The following is a 20,342-nucleotide window of genomic DNA, read 5'->3' as shown; positions in this document are numbered from 1 at the left end:
CTGATTAAGGTTTAATACATTTTCCACAATTTACCAGCTCTCGTTTTGAAGACTAATAACCACGCAATTTGTTTAAATGGGAAGTGCGATGGTCTATAATTTCAACATAAAGTATACATATTTATAATTTGAAATTAGTCCCAGCTTGTATACCACAGATACTGTAGGGTCTATAGCATATAACCGCGTTTTCTGATTACAGTTTAATGCATTTTTCACAATTTACCAGCTCTCGTTTTGAAGGCTGAACAGACAATTTGACTGGAACTACTAAGCAGGTGTCCATATATCAGGGATTAATGGGCACCCTGCAGCCAATCAGAATCGAGTATTCCAAAAAATACTACTATTTGATGACGCTGTCCTCAGCAGCAGCAAGTACAACCGTCAAGCATCGACAAGCATTCTTAAAGGAAGAAGAAGATTTTATTTTATTACACGGCTCTTCTCCATGTCGCCGTTCACTTGCATGGGCCCTTCACAACTTCCGGCGGTGAACTTTTTTGATAATTCACCGTTGCTAAGTATAATTGACCGCTGTAAAGGTAAGTGGATTTTTTGCCGTCTTTCGTATCACTCCGCAAGTAGTCACTTATTCACCCCAGTGTTCTCGTTTGCTAAGCTACGTCAAGGTCTTTGGTGGAATTTTTCTCTGCTGAACTAACACTACGAATGCTGGTAACAAATAAATTGCTAAAAGACACCGTGTGAAGTTATTATTTCGTTTTGGCAAGTAGCCATGTTGTATTAAGCGGGATAATGTATAGAACGTAATGAGCCCCTTCAGGGCGAAGCAAGACACCTCTGCTTCGCGTCTGTGTCCGGTTCTCCCTGTCGGGGATTATTTTTTTAGATAATGACCAGCATTCTATAAATAATCCCTTACCAAGCAAACACGTTAGCACATTAGTCAGCTGGTTTACCTTAGCTTGCACCACAGGAAGTATGTTTTCTCCTTACCCACAGCCATTCACTAAGATAATCTATATCTGATAATGTCAAAGGTAAGTACTACATATTTGTGACTTATGTGAACAGTTTGTGGTGGGTTACTATCATTGATCGTTTAAATCAGTACTGTTAGTGAGCACTTCAGTTTACTGCTAGAGCTTTAGCTACTCAGCTCCTCGGCGGGTCTCTGTATGCTTAGCATAGGCGACAAAGAGTTTTCGTCAAGATTCATTTTGTACCCACCACAAAACCCGAGTTGAATTATTATGGATTATTTTTGTATGAGCGTCCAGCCTGGGTTGGACAATGAATGAGGTATTAATACCATTACTCTTTGGCTGGGACGTTGTCAACATTGGGTATGTTGAGCAGAACATAGTGGGTCATATGTCAACGTTTTTTTTTATACATTTCATTCATTAGTAAGCTACATGGGTATGCCATCTTTCAGAACCTTTCATTACATGCACTAAAGAGAAAAAAAGAGTGCATCCTCATTGTACCCAGCACTTCGGAAAATGCACTTCTGAATGCGTCTCTGTCCAAAGCACATTTCAAAACAAACGGACGCACATGATGCTGAGGTTATGTCATAATGTACAATCGTCTCCTTTCTCTACATTAACTAATTATGTTCAATGCTGTTTCTTGGGAACCTGAAGAGCACAAAGGAGGTGACCTGCTGCTACATTCCCTACTATTGATGCAATACCTGAGTTAAGTTATCTTTGGAGTAGACATTCAAGTTAAATAACATGGCAAACTGGCACAAACAATGCAATTTCTTATTTTGGTTAGATCTCACCTGTTAGTTATGCAAAAGGTTTACAGAAGAAAGTCATATCATTTGTGAACTAGATAGGATCTATGACTCCAGCTATCATTATGTCACACATTAGAGCATTATTAGGAGAATTAACTTTTGAACAGATATTCACTATTTAACGGTTTGTTCTTCACTGAACAGGTCCTTCATTCACAGGCTCTTAACACTAAGCCCACATGGCCATGGGTAGTTGTGCAGGAGGAAGGGACTGTTGTCATGGCACACAATTACAATTAGGGCATTTGGCAGACGCTTTTATCCAAAGCGCACTACACTTGTATGGCAGGACTGGGAGAGGTGTGCTCCCACGCAGTGCTCCCACGCAGCAGCACTAATGTTCTCACTCCTGGCTGCTGTTGAGCACAGAGAGGGACAGGCATGCACAGACAAGGCATGTGCATGGGAAGACCCAGGGAAGAAACTTGTGAAGTATGATGAGCTATCAAACACATTTCAAAAGAAGGAGAAAGCTAAAAAAAAAACAAGACGACCACCATCACATGAAACCATCCGCTGATGAGCTCAAGCACTTTTTTGAACAACTCCACCGCAGTGAAAACCAGGAGGTCATCCCTAAGAAAAGTGCCATTTTGTCAGTTGCTGAAGGCCATTCCGTCAGATACATTCCCAAGACTGTACAGTTGGCCACCACCTCTCCCTACTCTTTACTCAGGTGCCAGTCTTGAAATGGATTTGCCCTCACTGCTGGAGGAGGCTGCTAGGATTTTTGAGGAGCTGCATCTCACTCCAGAGCAGGTAAGATATTGAAAATTACACAAAATATAATTTCTGCCTTTCATGTTTTCATTAAATGGGGTCTGCAAAATGAGGAAACTGCCAGGGAGTCATACCTGAAGACCATGCGAGACCTCCACGGGAACTTCAGCATTACAACATCAGGGCTCATTATCAACTTGGGCCTACCATGGGTAGGAGCATCGCCAGATGGTGTGGTGACCTGTGATTGTCATGGGACTGGTGTGCTTGAAATAAATGCCCTTTCAATGCAAATGGCTGCGCTCTCAGGGATTGTGTCAGCGACCCACGTTTCGAAGCTGAAGGAATGTACGGAGATTTTATTGTGTGGACACCACAAGAACTTTTTATGCAGCGGGTCCAATTTGATCAATGCTTTTTTGATGAGGCCTACATGAGGGTTGAAGAATTCATTAGAACAGGGGTACTGCCTGAGCTGTTGGGTAAATGGCTTACTGTGCCACGCCTCTCCTCAAGTGCTAATTTTGAGATGCCACCTTAGGGATGTTACTGTGGAAACCCTATTGATAAAGCAGACATACTTTCTTGCACATCTGAGTAATGCAAACGAAAGAACTTCCACAAGTCATGTCTGAAGCTGAGCAGGGTGCCAAAGAGTTGGAAATGTGTAGAATGTAAAAAACAAATGAAATTAAATATTTAAAATTTATTTATTCAATTTCTTTCTTTTTTTGACCATTGTGTTTGTAGTCATGTGACAAATGTGATCCGTGCATACATAAATGAACAATAAAACAATATTTTTTAATAACTGCATAGTAGTTGGTCTATGTAGTTCAGAGTCAGAGAAAACAATTGTATCACGTCTCTACTCTGTAGGGATGACTGATGGGCAAATATTACAAAGAGCACAGCAAACTCACCATTTTGTCAATGGAGGTAGGCTGTCCATGCGAAGCGGCTTGGCAGAGGGTCAGAGGGATGGTGGTCTGAATAATAGTGTACTTATTCCTCACCAGGCCAATGACTCTCTCCGCATGGATCCTGACAGCTGCCAGTCCCCTTGTTGCCTCTAGCTCCAGTGGATGCAGCTGTGTCTTGCCTTTGGTAAATGCCGGTATTTTCAGCTGAGCACAATACAGACCTATGCTATCTTTAACATTAAAACCTCTATCAGCTAGAATGACATCTCCTGGTGACAATTTATCAAGATATCCACAATGTTCTGTTATGCGCTTGACACTTGTGCGACCCCCCCAACCTTTTGACACATAGGATATAACACCTTGTGGTGTAATTGAGATCAGAAATGTTGCGGTGTTGTGGTGCTTACATTGTATGTCGGCATCTCAGGTCCTTTGGCTTTTCTATAAATATTTTAAAACAATCAATTATGGAGGTGCAGTTTTTAAAGTTATTACGAAAACACATTGGGAGACTTATTTGAATTTGTTCTTTAGGTGGCCATGAGATTAGTTCTGATAATCTGAAAAACAATACATCTAATGTGCTATTAAACACTCTGACAGCAGTTGACTTAGAAAATCCTCCCAAAAAAATCTAAAAAGTGAAGCGGCACATTAAGCCTCAGGTCTCATTAATGTTAGGATCAAACATTAGAATGGGGTGATTGATTGTCCAACTTTTATAAACTCGTTAACAAGATTAAACCAAACTATTAATTTGGTGAAGGTTGGAAGACCTGTGAGATCCTGCACCATGGTGTCATTGTCCCTTAATGCCTCCTCATTCAAGGACCGCTCCTCTACCCTGGCCCTTAACTCACTGACCTCAGCTTGGAGCCGCGCGCACTCACTTTCCAACGCAAATGTTGGAGCCTGGCAGGATAGATTCACGCATGGTTCTACAATGCCAGGGCCTGTGTCTCTTGAATAGCTGTGGTCAGTGTTGTGGTCAGTGATGACTTCATGCTCCAGCTCCTCCATGTCAGCCACACCCAGGATCCTCTTCGGCACCCGGACGAGGCAACCTTTTGTGATAATTTTCCTTGATTCAGTTTGCGTCGTTCAGTTCCCCAAGAAGAATCGTTCAGAATCGTTCGCTCGTTCACAGACAACTCCCCCCTCGTTCTCAAATGATCGCGCAAACGGTCATCAATCAACACACTGGCTTCAGATCGTATCAGATCGAGCAGTGCATGTAAACACCGCAAAAATGCAATCACTGCCTTGTTAGATATTCTGTTATGAGTATCTTCAATGAAACAAAGCATAACGTAAATCCAAACCATACAATTAAAAGTCTAGATCTGTTCTTCGATTGAATATCTTACACACACACACACACACACACACACACAATGCACAAGACCTTTGAGTGCCTGCATTAAATTGTTATGAATTGAATTATTGTTTGTATTTATTTATTGTATTATTAGGCTCGACAAGAAAAGCAAAGGGGCCGAGTTCTGGGGAGGGCTACCTTCAGCAGGTCTCAGAGATCCTCCAAAATAAGAAGTCCCAGTTCTTCAGAACCAGCATGAGGACCAAAGACCAGGCCTGGTCTGTGGTGGTCTTCGACACTGGACTACGACAAGAATTCATCAACATGGACAAATTCAAGTAAACACGCATAGCACAACATGTTTTATGTTACCACAATGTATTTCTGTTGTTTCAGGTCAAGATAGGCAATTTTTTGGATTGGTCTAGAAACTGCAAAAGAAAAAGTGTCAGTTTCCACTCCTGAAAGTCAGTTGTCTGCGTTACATTCACACTGGAGCTCCGCCTCCTCCTACTATGTAATTCCCCTGTTGTGCAGGAATATTGACAAAACAATGGCTCTATAGAAAGCCATCTACCAGACTACTAGACCATGGTGGGAGTTCTGTGTGTGTTTTGTCATTGGGGGTGTGGCGGTAACAGATGTTAATGTTGTGTGTCTTATAGGAGTCTCGTTGTCCTGAAGGGACTGCAGAGGGGCTTTTCGGGCTGTGTACTCTTCACAGCAACCCCCCCCTGGAGACCTTTACCATGAAGATCCTCGGCGTCCGTCTGAAGGATAAGTTCTACTGCCCACGGGACCACCTGCTGGAGAACCTCCCCCAGAACCTCCCCCCTAGCCAGTACGTGGACTGTGGGCTCTGCGATATGAAATACGGCAAGGAAGACTTAAAAAGGGTTCTGAGTGGGAAAGTGTTTGGCAGGGAGTCTGACCTGGTCCTGGAGCTGAAAGATGACCATCTCAGGAGCCTGCTGAAGGAGGCAATGGACGAGGGCTGCGACACCATTGACAAATTGGAGATAGCCCTGAAAGAAGTCTGCTTTCTTAGTCACCTCTAGCAGCAACATTGTCATCTCTGTATCCAGGGCTACTCATATTGTGTGTTAGGGATGGGGGAAAATCCATTCATCTGGCATTTTCTCCAACCATTTTCAGTTTTTTTTTGTAAAAAAATGAAACTGTAAGCCCCATGCTAAATTATTTTATCCTTTTAAGTACCGTTGTGTATGAGCGTTATAATGAGCGATATTTTACATGGAATGCCCCACACCATAACTATGAGAGATCGAAAAGTTCAACTTCTGTCTGACGCCACAGTCAAACGCTGCCCATACAGAAGCCATAGTTCACTAAGTTGATGATCGTAAAGGACAAATTACCTTTGAAACAAAAACAGTTTTAGGTTCATTGGCTCTTTAATCCATACAATAAAATAATCCGATGTCATTTCACCTCGTGAGGTCACTGTGGTCAATTCCAGTCACTATTTATTTTTTACATTTGTCGATTTTCTATGTTTTTTTAATGCCCATTACTGGCTAGCACTTGCTGTATTCCAGTTTGTGATGATAAAGTAATCTAACTTGAATGTTTATCTGCAGCTGCTAGATCACCACTATGTAATATGTGAACATTTTCCTGAATGCATTCTAAATGTGGAACATGTTTGAATAATTTTTATCAAATCTTATTAAAGGTTTATCATTTCCATTTAATTGCCCTCTAGCTTTATACACTATTCGCAGAATAAAGAATGTTTGTTTTAAGTTGTTGTCTCCTTCATTTACTCCTAATTTTGTTTAAATTAACACTAGCTAAACATCCAGTGTTCATTGAAACCATCTTTTTTTTTTTACCATGGTTGCATAGTTTACGTTTAGATAAGATAGTCTGGCTGTATGAGCAGGCCTGGGAACAATACATGATAATATTTCAATATTCCCCCAACTGTAAAATAAAGATACTGGAGGCAATAAGTAAAAAAAAATCGCCTTTGCAAATAATAAATAATAAAGCAGACGTCGCTAGTTATTCCAAATGCAACCTATTAGACAATCAAAGAATCGCCGCTTCATTTTAAGGTAGAAAGAAGCTCTACTGCGCCACCCTGTGGAACTATAGAGAACACCATACATTACAGAATATGAGCATTATAGAAATTATTAAATTATAGATGTGTTCTTTTCGGAAATAATGTGTATTATGTGCGTATTATGACAATTTCTTTCAGCTTGCTGAGAATCCAACTGTGCTATCTATCACAGTGGAAACAACAACAAAAAGGGTCCTTCTCTGGCTGCAGCATGCAAGGATGCTTATACAGCCTGAACAATTGCCCGTGTGTGGACTGGCGTCGTGGAAGGGACGCTGAGATGAAAAAGTCAAACAGCTCACACACCGAAAACATGGCCTATGCTCCTGGAACGATAAAATCCCACTGGCTCGGCGGCAAGCAGGAACTGTTGGCCTCCTGAAAGACACAAATAGCAAACAGAATGTAATACAAATTGATTGCTTGTTTTGCAGAGGTGGATTGATACTATAAGTAAATATAAAAGGTTGGTTAAGCGATCGGGAGATGGTTTGACTTTTATCGAGTGCAAGTTTGAAGCAGTTGTGCGTTTCTATCCATGTTTTATACTTATATTCTATTATTAGTATAGAATGTTTTTATACATATATTCTATAACAATTCAGTAGGAAATATTCTACTATTTTTTTTTCGGACAAATTACCATGTTGGGCGAGGGGGTCCAGCTCCAGCTCGGCAACTCCAGAACCAATGTGCAACTTCCTGACCTCCACGTCAACCCTAGAAACACAGGACCAGCAACCCGACCAGGGGCGAGTCTAGGTTCTGACTTTTCGGTGGGCTCAGCCCCAGGAAGTGTGTGTGTGTGTGTGTGTGTGTGTGTGTGTGTGTGTGTGTGTGTGTGTGTGTGTGTGTGTGGGGGGGGGGGGGGGGGGGGGGGGGGGGGGGGGGGGGGTTATTGTCAGAAAAGCACAGACCTTTTGTAACAGTTTAACCCCAGTAAAACTCACAATACCAATGAGTAAGGAGGAAAGGATTAAACATCATAGTTGTGATTTCCTGCATTCTGCTGCATTTTAGGGTGACCTGGTGGAGATCCTACATTTATTTTGGTGGGGGGTAAATCTATATCTGTATTTATCTATCAATCCAACATATTGTATTTTTGAACAGTCTGCTGGTTTATTGTCAGAAAAGCACAGACCTTTTGTAACAGTTTAACCCCAGTTAAACTCATAATACCAATGAGTAAGGAGGAAAGGATTAAACACATTTTGGGTAGTCTCTAGCTCTTTAAGAAGAACTAAATTGTTTACAACTGAACCTTTTCATCTGAGTTATAGACAATAGGATCAGCTAAATAATGCAGTTCTGAACCACTAAAGTGATGAAAGGAAAGAAGACTGTTTGGATGAAGGAGTAATCAAATGGATGTGAACTGTAATAAGAAATTTGAGGTATAATAAATTTCCTTTGGGTAATTTTTACTCCGATGACCATATATCCCCCTTTTTTTTATTTACACAGTTACTGAAACACATTGGTTTTCAAAGTAAACTATACATTTTAAATATGGAAATTGGATACTAAAATTGTGAAGACCAAGTAAAATGCGAACTTCAAAACAAATATTGTTTCATTGATATCAGAATATTGTTATTATTATATTATCAACAAACATTTTTACAAGACTTGTGATGCAAGAAAGTACAACATGTACTAGATTATTACTATGAGAAACAGACCACTATTTCGGGAGCACTAAACTATGTCGCCTCACTTTCAGGTACCCATACATTTTTATAAATTGTATCAACATACATTTTTATAAAACTTGTGATGCAAAAAAGTCCACAAGTACAACATGTAGGCCTACTAGCCTAATTCTATGAGAAACAGATCACTTTTTTGGGAGCACTAAACTGCGTCGCCTCACTTTCAGGGACCCATACATTGTTATAGAACTTGTGATGCAAAAAGGACCTTTTTGCATCACAGGCCTACTTGTTGATAAGCTCACGTTGTTATGGCAATGAAAGCGCCCTCAGCTGATAAAATGTCAGCGTTTTTTTAAACTGAAAATTAGCACTCATGTCAACTTTTTCTGCTCCTTGCGCCTTATCATGCTTATCATGCTATGCACCATTACAAGCCTCTGCCGACTAAAACATGAAGCAACTCAAGAAGAGGCATAGATAGAATTACCTTGTGGTCAACTGTCATTAAATAGACATCTAACAGATTGTCAAGGTTTTAAAATGAATTATTACCTGGTCATGTTATAACACAGCTAAAAATCGTGGATTTTCTGAAAAAAAGACTAGCTAGCCTCTTTGACAGACGAAACAGCAGAAACTATGTTAGGTGCGCTCATGCTGCATTTTCGATTTTGTCAAACAGGAGACGCCCACCCACCAATCAGAGGTAAGAGATTCCTGCAGGAAGGTTGCGCTCGATTTCACAAGCCCATTTGAGCCTATTCATTAGTGTACAGCACCCATCCTCCCATTGCTTGTGTAAAAAAATGGAAGAATATTAGATTTGAGGACGAAACGATAGGGTAGGCTAAGGCAAGTTTTGGGTGGGCTTGAGCCCACCCAAAACAGGTCTAGCTTCGCCACTGAACCCGACGCAAGGATAATCCACCGGAAAGGCTCGCTCAAGCACAGCACGACCAGGCCACTCAAGAAGCAGAACTACAGAGACAAAGGTTCCATCCCAGACCACGAGGATGGACCAACAAGTTGGATTGACCAAGAAATCTTGAACGACACGGAGGAAGATGACTATGACAAAGTCCCTTGAACACAGGATAGAATCCTGACACCTCAGAGAGCCCACCTCATGGCACTTTTACTCACCGTTCCAAGCGGGAGAGGATCTGTAGCAAATTATGTTCCATGGTCTACACAGGACATGATCAGTCTAGCCGACAGACTACCAACACTGCAGAAGGGAGCCAGAAGATGGATTGGGAAACTTGAAAAGAGCACAGCCTCCCACGTCCTTGCCCTAGGAGATGTCAAAGCCCTACTCATGCACCTTGTTGGATCGGAAAAGACCAAAGCAGACCTTCCAGCGGTGGTAACGGGACATGACGCTGACAGAGTGCCAATAGACGGCCTAAGGGAACGTCTCTGGAACGCCGAGAATACCCAGACCACGCGGACTCTGGTGTCCTTGTAGGCATCGAACTAACAATTCCTCCCCTATTGTGTACTTCTGCCCCCACTGAACAAAGAAACACAATACCCCAACCCTGATGCTGTGCCCATTTTGTATGATTACTCACAGGACAAGGTGGACGTGGCAGACACATCCACACAGACTCAGACTACACAGCGGATCCCCCCTATCAGAGCCACCGAGTGAAGTCCGTGGAGCGCGGGGGTTTCACCTCTGGGCTGTGCTCAGTCATGGTCATGGTGAAGCAAAGAGAACTCCACGGCCATTTAGAGGAGGTGATCCAGCTACCAGGATGCCAGCCACCAATCAAATAATCAATATTTTTCAAATGCCTTGCATTTTTGTACATGAAGTTCTGTCATTGACATTTGCTGTCCTATAGAAATTATTAATTGTTATGTGCATTTTGTTTACATTACATTATGTGTCTTTCAGCCTCAAAGGGGCGGGGGGGGGGGGGGATGAAATGATTGTAGTCTATGCTATTTCTGATGACATGTTTCAAGCTAACAGTTATGAATGGTTTCTTCTTTCACATAATGGACAACACCATATAAGGTTTTATGATTTTGTAGATAAGTTAAAGACTACAAACATGGCCACTTTGCCATTTCCGCTAAAGCCAAGACAGACCAAAGGTTTACCTGGGTAAATTAGAACATGTAGGCGTGGCTTATTTACCATTCCGCCCACTCCCGATATAAACTGTTTGTTTACCTGTGTTGCTTCATGAACCACCTCCAGAATGCAAGCTTAATTACCTTGTGTCTCTGTTAGAATAAACCATGTGTTGAACATTTACCACTCTCCGAGTCATACCTAGCCTAAGACAACCATACCACAAGGATCGAATTAGTTTTTCATCACCTTACTGTTCTTTGTTTGCTACCGTGTGTCTTGGGATGGTTAAGACAGAGGCCTCTTTATTCACAACACATTAGGTTAGGAGTGTTGCTACCCACTGTATTTGTGGGCTGGTTTAGTAAGAGAAGTAGACGAACAGCTGGTAAACTTTGCCTCCCCTATTTGCTTAGCTTTGTTTTGTTATGTTCTTATTTTTTTGCAACACTCAAGTCCATTCCTTTATTCCACATTTATTTGGTCACGAACGAGATTTCTTTAGCAAATCAGATGGCTCGTAAAAAAACAACATATTACCATCAGATCACTCGAAAAAATTGTATTCAAATTGTAAGACTGACTTGATTTACTTTAGCTATTAACTCGTCACTTTATTTGTTTCCAACCATTTACATTTTTTAAATGGTATGCATCTTTGCATTGTTTACTCTTTTTGGACTTTTGAACTCTTCGACACTTAAAAAAAAAATTGAACTTCCCTTTGTGTCGTGAAAATATCAATCATAACTATAATATACAATTATATGAAAATAATATTAACCCTGTTTATATAATTACTATTCACATTAAAAGGAATTGTATACATTCTCCCTGTACCTAGAGATAGCTCCCTTCCTCTCTCTGACTGAGCGCTATTAAGATCGCTGACAATTGCATTGCCATTGTGGCCACAAAGTCTGATACTCAGAACCTTGGTACTCCATTGTCTCACTGAATATATCCTTGGTAACTTTGCTGCCTGTACTTTATCATGATCATGCTCTCATATTAAATCAAATATTCCTAAAAAATAAGTTTCTCTTCATCACTTTGCACGACAGCGCTCAGCCCTTTTTCTGCAGGAAATGCATTTTCTATTTCCATACGTCACGGTTGTGGGTTCATTGGCTCTTTGAGGAAAGAAGTGTAGGACTAGTGTGCCTTTAATTTTTTAAGGCTTTGCTGTTTATTTTTTTATTTTTTCCTACGACAGCAAATTACAGAAGCAGTATTGAAAATAAAAGGTATTTTTTGTTCTTGTAAAAAAAAAACGAAAACTAAATTTGCACAAAATTTGATTGACAGTACAAAATGATGCAATCATGTAAATGAAGGGAATGCAGAGGTGGGGGTAAATGTTGCTGCAGGGAGATGCGTTATGCCTTTTTCCATCATGAGAACATCTTAATAAGACTTTTTTTGTACATTTCAGAATAGTATCACATAATCTGAAACTCTATATAAAAAGATTAGAGAGAAATGAACACAAGTTGAGAGTGTTTTTGGATATTTTCTTCTTTTTTTTGCAAATGAAAGCTAGAAACACATACACTTCTTTAATATACTCATCAGTGCAACATAGTTTCCTGTCAAGTCCACGCTACAGTATCCTTTTTCGCTAGCTTAGCAGAGAGTTGTACAAGCTACAGTCCCCTATAACCCAGAAACTCGCATGGTTTCGGTGTTGGGGGTCACAGAGAGTGTAAATGAATGGACCCAAAATAACACAGTCAAGCGTGTGTTCACCACAGCACACAGACGAAACAAAGAACATTGATTATAATAAAATAATAAAAAAAAGTGTTCAGTCCTCAGGATCCAGTCTGATTATTGTGGTGCAGAAACCACAGAGTTCCACCGAGGCGCCCCATTGGGATCCCTTCGAAAGTCCTGATATCGTCAATCTCAAATGGAGTTCACATCAAATGCAGTTTTTTCCCCTTCTTTTAAATTCTTAATAAAAACCCTTGCTTTGAATGTTTTCAGTCCATCGGTCTGCAAGAAAGAGTCTCAATAGCAATTTAAAAGAGTCCACATATGAGGAAAAGTACACATGTATTTTCTTATCTTTTTTAAAGATAAAAAATAGGAAAAAAAAACAAACAGACCATCACATCCCCTAAAGTTGATTTTTTTTATTTTCTGAACATTGGCAGACTGTAGTATGTGTGTGTGTGTGTGTGTGTGTGTGTGTGTGTGTGTGTGTGTGTGTGTGTGTGTGTGTGTGTGTGTGTGTGTGTGTGTGTGTTTGTTGGGAGGGGGGGGGGGGGGGGGGAGTATACTGGCAATAAAAAAGTCAGTTAGTTGTGGGAGTTGATTGAGTTGTAAATGTGCTAGAGAAACACCCTCTAGTGGCAAGAGAGTGTAACCGCGGTCCTTTTGTAAGGAAAAAAAATAAAGAATCACGCAGAGGTCAGGTTACATGACCGTGACCTAAAGAAGTAAGGGTTAGGGTTAGTCCTTTCCTTTCATGACATCACCATGCTCTGGCTGCTACATGGGAAACACATAAAGAGTAAACTTGTTCTGCGGCTCTAGAGACCGTTAGCTACAATACAGCATATGTCTATAATACAAACTGGGCCAATGTTCCTCTCTAGGTCTGGCTAGCTGGCAACATTCTTCTCACTTAGCCACTTAGCTTATTTTCAAATCCGCCTGCCCAGTGATGAACTCCACTATGGAGAGATTCGGTGTTGAAAGTGCATTCAAAGCTGCATTGTCCAGAGAGAGACAGAGAGAGAGAGAGAGAGAGAGAGAGAGAGAGACAGAGAGAGAGAGAGAGAGAGAGAGAGAGAGAGAACAATCCACAGTGACGTTTATAGGTGACCAAGTCAGTCCATGACAACAACAAAGCTCAAATGACAATGTGTCATGTCTTTGTTTTCTTTTTGGTTTGTTGACATTCTCCACAATATACCACATCTGTCACCATATGAAACCTTGCCTTGTAATGCCATATTTGTGTTGTGTGTGTGTGTGTGTGTCACGGAGAGAGAGAGCGATAGAGAGACAGAGAAAGAGAGCAAGAGAGAGCTAGAGAGAATAAAAGTGGTTGCATGTGGGTCCTTCTCGTGTAAATTGCTTTCATTTGTTTCCTACCATTTCATTTGCGATTTAGTGCCTTTTGTGACAGGGGCGCTTCAATGAAAAATGGCAGGAATGGCTCTTTTTAAAGAGCACATCAGTTTGAGTTTGCACTGAATGGGCTATAACGGCAGCAGTGGGCATATTGCGACGGCCCACGACTCTCATTGCCTCAAAGCGACGCAGTCTAAAAACTAAAAGCATTAACACGGCACCGTCATACGATTGTAAACTACACACACACACACACACACATACAAACGAGCCATGAAAGAAAGCAATACTGCAGCTGATTTTTTTTCTTTTTTTACTTTCTTGTAAAAAAAAATGAAAAAGGAAATGTAATATATTAAAACATATTTACAGAACATGGGGTTTTTTTTAACAGAAGAACAAACAAAAGGTGAACGGAACCGAACAGAACAAAATGAACGAAAGCAGATTGGATCCCATTGGGGGAATCCTTCTTGAGAGAGAACGTGACCCTCTCATTTTTATTTTTAATCATAACTTAAGTGAGGTGCGGATGAAATACAAAAAAAGAAGGAAACAAAGAAACAAACGCTTATAGATGACGCCAACAATGATGTACTAAAGGCACTGTCAGAACCATACTCTGTTTTCAGGTTGGGCCCTCACTTTGGAGGGAAAGGGGGTGGCAATGACAAGGGTGGGTGTTGGTGTGGGTGTGTATGGGGGTTGGGGTGGGGGCGCTCATAGAAAGAGGTGCAGAGGGGGTAATGGGTTGGACAAACCCTGTATGCCATGGTGTAACTCCACAGATATAGCAAAGGTATGGTTCATCAATTAGGATTTTGACACGTCTCTTTGAAACCATGGAAACAAACAAACAGACCTTCCTAGAACTGATCGTACAAAAACAAAAACAAAAAACTGGTTTCCTCCCAACGATAAATACTTTAAACATTATAATAAATTGGTCTCAACACCAGCATCCGATTGTAAAAGTGAATGAAAATCAAAATACAAAATTAAAATATCATCTTCTAAATCATCTGTACATAGTTTTTTTTTCTTGTATTTGATTTGTACACAGTGCCCCCTACTGGTAGGTTCTTTTTTATTTTACTGTTGCTCCTGAGAAAAGCGTGGATCAGTCTGAACTTCCCGTTGGTTCCTGAACCTGTCAATCATCCAGTGAGCTAGCAACACTGGCAGTCCCTTTAGCCCGGCCACTCACTGATATAGATAGCTATATATATACATATATATATTCATATATATATATATATATATATATATATATTTATATATATATTCATATATATATGGGGAGAGAGTATGCCTTCAGTCTCGCGCTACAATCTTGGAGATTGGCGCTCGGCACTGCGCGTCCTCCCTGCCACACAAAAAACACTCTTCCTCCTCTTCCTCCTCCTCCTCCTCCATCTCCATCTCCTCCTCCATCTCCTCACGCCTCCGAGTACGAGTTCTGTACGTTGAGCTTGTCCTTCTTTAGCTTCACGCCGTCCACCAGCTCAAAGTTGTAGTTCTCCAGCGCCGAGAGGTTGCGGTCCGACATGGCGCCGTGCGAGCAGGCGCAGTACAGCACCACGCCGCAGATGGCGCCCAGGAAGACGCCCAGGGCGGACATGGCGATGATGGTGATGAGGATGGGGTCGAGGGTCTTCAGCATGTTGCCCGTCCCGCTGATCTCGTTGCTAACCACCAGGTCCGGGTAGTCGGTGGTCTCCTCGACTGGGGGAGAGACGCCAGGGAAAGGTCAACGTTGGTTCCTTCATGTGAGTTTATACAGCGGATGAGCTGTTTCAATTATAATGTTACCCGTACTGTAATAGTATAGCGTAAGGTTGAAATGTTATGTTTTGTTAGGGTGAATTATCCATTTAAGTTTGCCCACACATAAGGACTTCAGCATGGACCAAATGAAAGGGATAATTTGACCTTATGATAAAATATTATAGTCAGTTTTATGGACTTAGTCTTCAACTGTTTAATAATATTCAAGATTATTAAACATTTGGCCAAACATTTTCAAGCCCTCATTCTTAGTTTTCTAGATAGGTACAATTTTCATATTGATGTTTTTTGAAAAAGGAAGAACATTCCATTATGCAATCAAATATGTATCAAAGTGAAGGCCTAACAAATATGGCCGCAAATTCGATAATAGATTAGTTTGGAATTCTCAAAAAGCGCTAAGAACTTGTGTAATATTTGGTTGAACAGAAGCGAAGGGCTTTTTAAACCAGAATCCTAATCAGAAGAAGTTTTGAGCAGACTTACTGATTTTATTGAGTCGATTTTCCGTCAGCATTGGCTCCGTGGGCACAAACGGATCTGTTGAAACAGAGAACCAATCAGAACGCAGCACCGCACCAAAACACGAGGGCATCCGTAGCAAACGTTGAGAAAAACGCGTCTCTATCCTCATACTTATCTCCATTCCTTCTTCCAGCCCCATCTCACACTATTTCAATACGCCCATCATCTAGACCGGGAGCTTTCAGAGAATCACGACGTACCGTGGCATTCGGCCATGCTGATGCCGTCCAGAATCTTTATGTCGTCCACGGCGATGTCTCCCCAGCTCTTCCTCTCCGCCAGACCTTCAATCACCACCTGGAAGAGAAGCAGAGGACGACACACCCCGGATGAAGCGAGCTTCCGACAAATCCTCAGGTCACGGGGCAACAGTGAACAATAGTAAGATCACACGCACTACCTTCAAGGCCCTTACGACGGCCCCCAATACCTTCCTTCAACTATATTTTATTTGCCAGATAATTGTCCGATATTTTAGGTCACGGACGTGAACAAAAACCCAAACGCCCGACATTAACCGACATGAGTAACTGACCCATACAGAACAGAACATGAGCACAGTCCAGGCATTCTAACACAGACATCAGTTGACCCCTCATCCCGTCTCCTCTTCCCCCCTCCCCCCGAGGGCTCACCTGGTAGGGTTTGTCAGAGTGCGGGATGAGAATGCGGCCTTCCCTCCAGCGGTTGCCCTGGTGACCGCTGACGGTCCACAGCACCACGTCGGCGGGTCCTTCGGGGGTCTGCTTGCGCTGCTTCAGGTGCAGCATGCCGATGCGCGGGCCGAACATGTGGTACCAGAAGGAGACGCAGAGGTCGGCGTCGGGGGAAATGATCATGGGGCTGACCAACCGCGCCACCGCCGTCTCCTGGTGGCCGATGGCCAGCGTGTAGATGAAGTTACCCGAACCCCCTGCCAGAGAGATGCGGAGGGAGTGGGACTTTTACATTTGCGTTCAGGGCGTTTAGCAGGCGCTTTGATCCGAAGCGGCTTACAATAAGTACATTTGTCAGAAGAAAGAGAAACATTATATCGCTGTCGGTACAGTAAGTGCCAAGCACTTACAATTGCTAGGTTAACCCGTATCCCATATCCAACAGAGATGGCTAGGATAAGACGCTACACAATGCTAAGTACTATTTTTAAGTGCCACGTTTTAAAATTGAAATACAGTACACTAACAGTCCTTGTACTACCTATTTTCGTAGAGAGCAACCCAGCCATGCAGGGTTTTATAAATGTCATTATCCACGATTGCCATCCATCTTAAGCATTTTACGCGTGGGAAAGATCGATGAGTAAACTAGGATCTCAATTAGTATACATATCAATGAATACATTTGAATTAATGTGCACACATTAATGCATGCACTCATGCTTCCTTGGACTGCGTATTGACATTGTACAATGGATTTTTTTTTTTTTTGATGTCCACGGTGATTTGATCTTGTAATTGTGATCCTCACCCGTGTGGTCCATATTTGGGCCGGTGTTGAGGGTGGGGGTGCCGCTGGACTGGATCTGCCACCTTGATCCTGTGTCCTCGGACGTCCAGCTGCAGAAGGAGGGGTCGCTGGCCCAGCCGAAGTCACAGGCGAACCACAGGAAGGCTGTGCAGGGGGGGACGGATACACAGAACCCGTCAGCAGGGAAACACACTCCCTAACTTTACCATCGCTGTGATTCTAATGAATGGTACTAATCACTTTTAATTATGATTAGTTGTGTACGCCAATGACCCCGATACTTAAATGAGTACGGTCCTAAATGATTACAAACAGAGACGTTGCCAAGAGCGAGCGAAGGCTTGGCTCTTGACTACAGCTCAGATACTCATTACAACCACTAGATGGCAGCAGAGGACTGCCGAACAGAGGGCAGAGCATCCCCACATTGGCGAGAGGAGAACATAATAGGGGGTGGAGGGAGCGGAGACCGAGCAGCAGGGACGGGTAGGAGCAGGGAGGGTAGGCAACCTTCTCCAGTAGGAGGTACGGGTTATGAGGCTGTAGGGAGCGGAGGGGACCCCATGCAGGCCGCAACGTCCATCCAGGCTCTGTTTTTAATGATCTCCTTTAGATGCACGTTGCAAAGAAATGAGAAAAAGTTGGACAGGAAAAAAGTGGAGCAAGCGGCGATCCCGGGGAAAGCCCACCCCACACACACACACACACACACACACACACACACACACACACACACACACACACACACACACACACACACTCACACACACACACACACAGACGCCGTTTTCTATAATGAGAGCAGGGACTTGAGGTTTTAACAATGGCCACAGGGATCCCCCCCTATTTCCACACACCCTTACCCACGTCCTAACCCCCACCACCACCACCACCACCACCCCATTCCCAAAGACGCTTGCAGCGCTGGAAAAAAAGGGGAAATGCCTTGGAGCATTTTTTGTAATGAAGGCGAGTCCTGCATTTAACATTGGACAAGGACTGACTTCCAAGGAACACAATGGGGGAAAGGGAGAGAGAGAGAGAGAGAGAGAGAGAGAGAGAGAGAGAGAGAGAGCGAGAGAGAGAGGGAAAGCGAGAGAGAGAGAGAGAGAGAGAGAGAGAGAGAGAGGGGGGGGGGGATGGATGCCTGGGATGGTAGCTAAAGCCTCAGACACATGTGTCTTTGGAGATCGAGTGCGAGGGGATCCAGAGCAGAGGCCGATATTTCCCTTTTAATAATGGAAGAGTTTTTTAACTAGCTTTTGCACGGCAAAAGCCAATCTATTTATCCATAAGACACAACGGATGGAATTCCCATGTGGAGCTGCATTTCACACACGCACACACACACAGGCAGGCACACACACACACACACACACACACACACACACACACACTCACACACACACACACACACTATAGCAACATGTTTCATTCCTATAATAGGACCATAATAACATTCCCAATTAAAGGGGCTTTGGACTCGTCCTTTCGGTCCATGCCGGTGCGGACACTGTTGGACGAGTCCAACAGTAAGACGAGCAGCCGGGCCGACGCCCATGGTCTTTTGACTAAAGGTGGGGTTTTTTTTGTTGCTGCCATATGCCCATGGAAAATACATTTAATGACATGTGGGCATTAGGAACACACCCACGCACACACGCACACACACACACACACACACACACACATTTGCGCGCAGATGAGAAATGAAACGCACACAAACACGCAGCGCTCATTAGAATGCATGAACCGAGGCCCTCTTAACGGAGGAATTTAAATGCAAGAGTGTTTATTTGCAATAACACCCTGGGAGGCTCACGCACACACGCACACCTGCAAGGCTGCGTGTGTGTGTCTGTGTGTGTGTGTGTTTGTATTCTCATTTTAAATTGTTGCTTTGGTTGAGCGGAGACAGTGGGCGGCCCACAGAGGCTGCTGACAGAGTGTGTGTGAGTGTATGTATGTGTGTGTGTATGTGTAGGTGTGTATGTATGCGTGCGTGAATGTGTGTGCATGAGTGTTCGTGTGTGTGCATGAGTGTGAGTTTGAGTGTGTGTGTGCGTGAGTGGGACTATGCATGTGTGTGTGAGTGTGTGTGTGTCCTGGGTTCAGTCTGCGGTCCATTAGACAAGGTCAGACCGGACCACAGCCTCCCAGCCGGCCGCCGTCTCAAGGGCTCTCATGGAGACGCTGTGTGCATGCAAGTGTGTGCGCTTGTGTGTGCGGGCATGTGCGCGCGTGTGTGATACGTGCAGGATGTGTATGAAAGCTGTCAGAAATGATGTAGGTGTATATATGTGTGCATGTGTGTGATAAAATATTCACCTAATTTCCTCTGGGTGAGTGCGTGTGTATATGTAAGTAGTGTGTGTGTGTGTGTGTGTGTGTGTGTATCAGCCAAGTGATTAGTGATTATGCTGAGGAGGCAGCAGCAGAGCCCCAGTGCTAATCATCATCGAGCCCCCCCCCCCCCCCCACTCATCCTCGTCCATCAACCCCCCCGACCCAATGCAGGCTCGTATCAACAGCCTTAATCACTCCGAGATTCCCTTCAAAACGGACATTGGATGATAACGCGTGCATTCAACAGAATACGCCACACCTAAATATCCATAATGTAAAACATGGAGTTTTAATAACCGCGCCTTGCGGTGGCTCAGGACTCCATAACACAGCAGGCATTTTGCTTTCACAAACATTGAACAGTTTCCCATTAGGGCTGTTTTTAGGACTTGTGTTGGAACTTAAAGTACCATTGTAACATCTTATGGAATCGAACATGAAGCTTACCTGGAACGGTGTCCAGCTCGGCTGTGGTGGTCTCCGGGGTCGTGGTGCCATCTGTGTTCCCGACCGGAAATACCACAACGTTAGCACACATTAGCCTCGCAGCGTAGCCTC

General features: G+C 43.0%; 1 protein-coding gene across 4 annotated transcripts in view; it reads right to left on the bottom strand.

Annotated features, from left to right (window-relative positions):
• Positions 1-15,087: 15,087 nt before the first annotated feature.
• The window catches only part of nrp1a (neuropilin 1a), a 67,353-nt gene continuing 62,098 nt past the window's right edge, over positions 15,088-20,342 (bottom strand). For all 4 annotated transcript variants that reach the window (XM_079754434.1, XM_079754437.1, XM_079754435.1 and 1 more), the window contains 6 exons: positions 20,232-20,282; positions 17,439-17,582; positions 16,607-16,884; positions 16,172-16,268; positions 15,933-15,986; positions 15,088-15,383 (listed from right to left, as the gene is read on the bottom strand). In XM_079754434.1, the coding sequence (XP_079610560.1) occupies positions 15,097-15,383; positions 15,933-15,986; positions 16,172-16,268; positions 16,607-16,884; positions 17,439-17,582; positions 20,232-20,282 (911 nt within the window). In that variant the 3' untranslated portion in view covers positions 15,088-15,096. The remainder of the gene's footprint in view (positions 15,384-15,932; positions 15,987-16,171; positions 16,269-16,606; positions 16,885-17,438; positions 17,583-20,231; positions 20,283-20,342) is intronic.

Source organism: Pollachius pollachius, assembly GCF_949987615.1.
Source record: "Pollachius pollachius genome assembly, chromosome: 17".
Taxonomy (NCBI): domain Eukaryota; kingdom Metazoa; phylum Chordata; class Actinopteri; order Gadiformes; family Gadidae; genus Pollachius; species Pollachius pollachius.
Note: the sequence above shows the minus strand (reverse complement) of the source record. Positions and strands in the feature narration are given on the sequence as shown.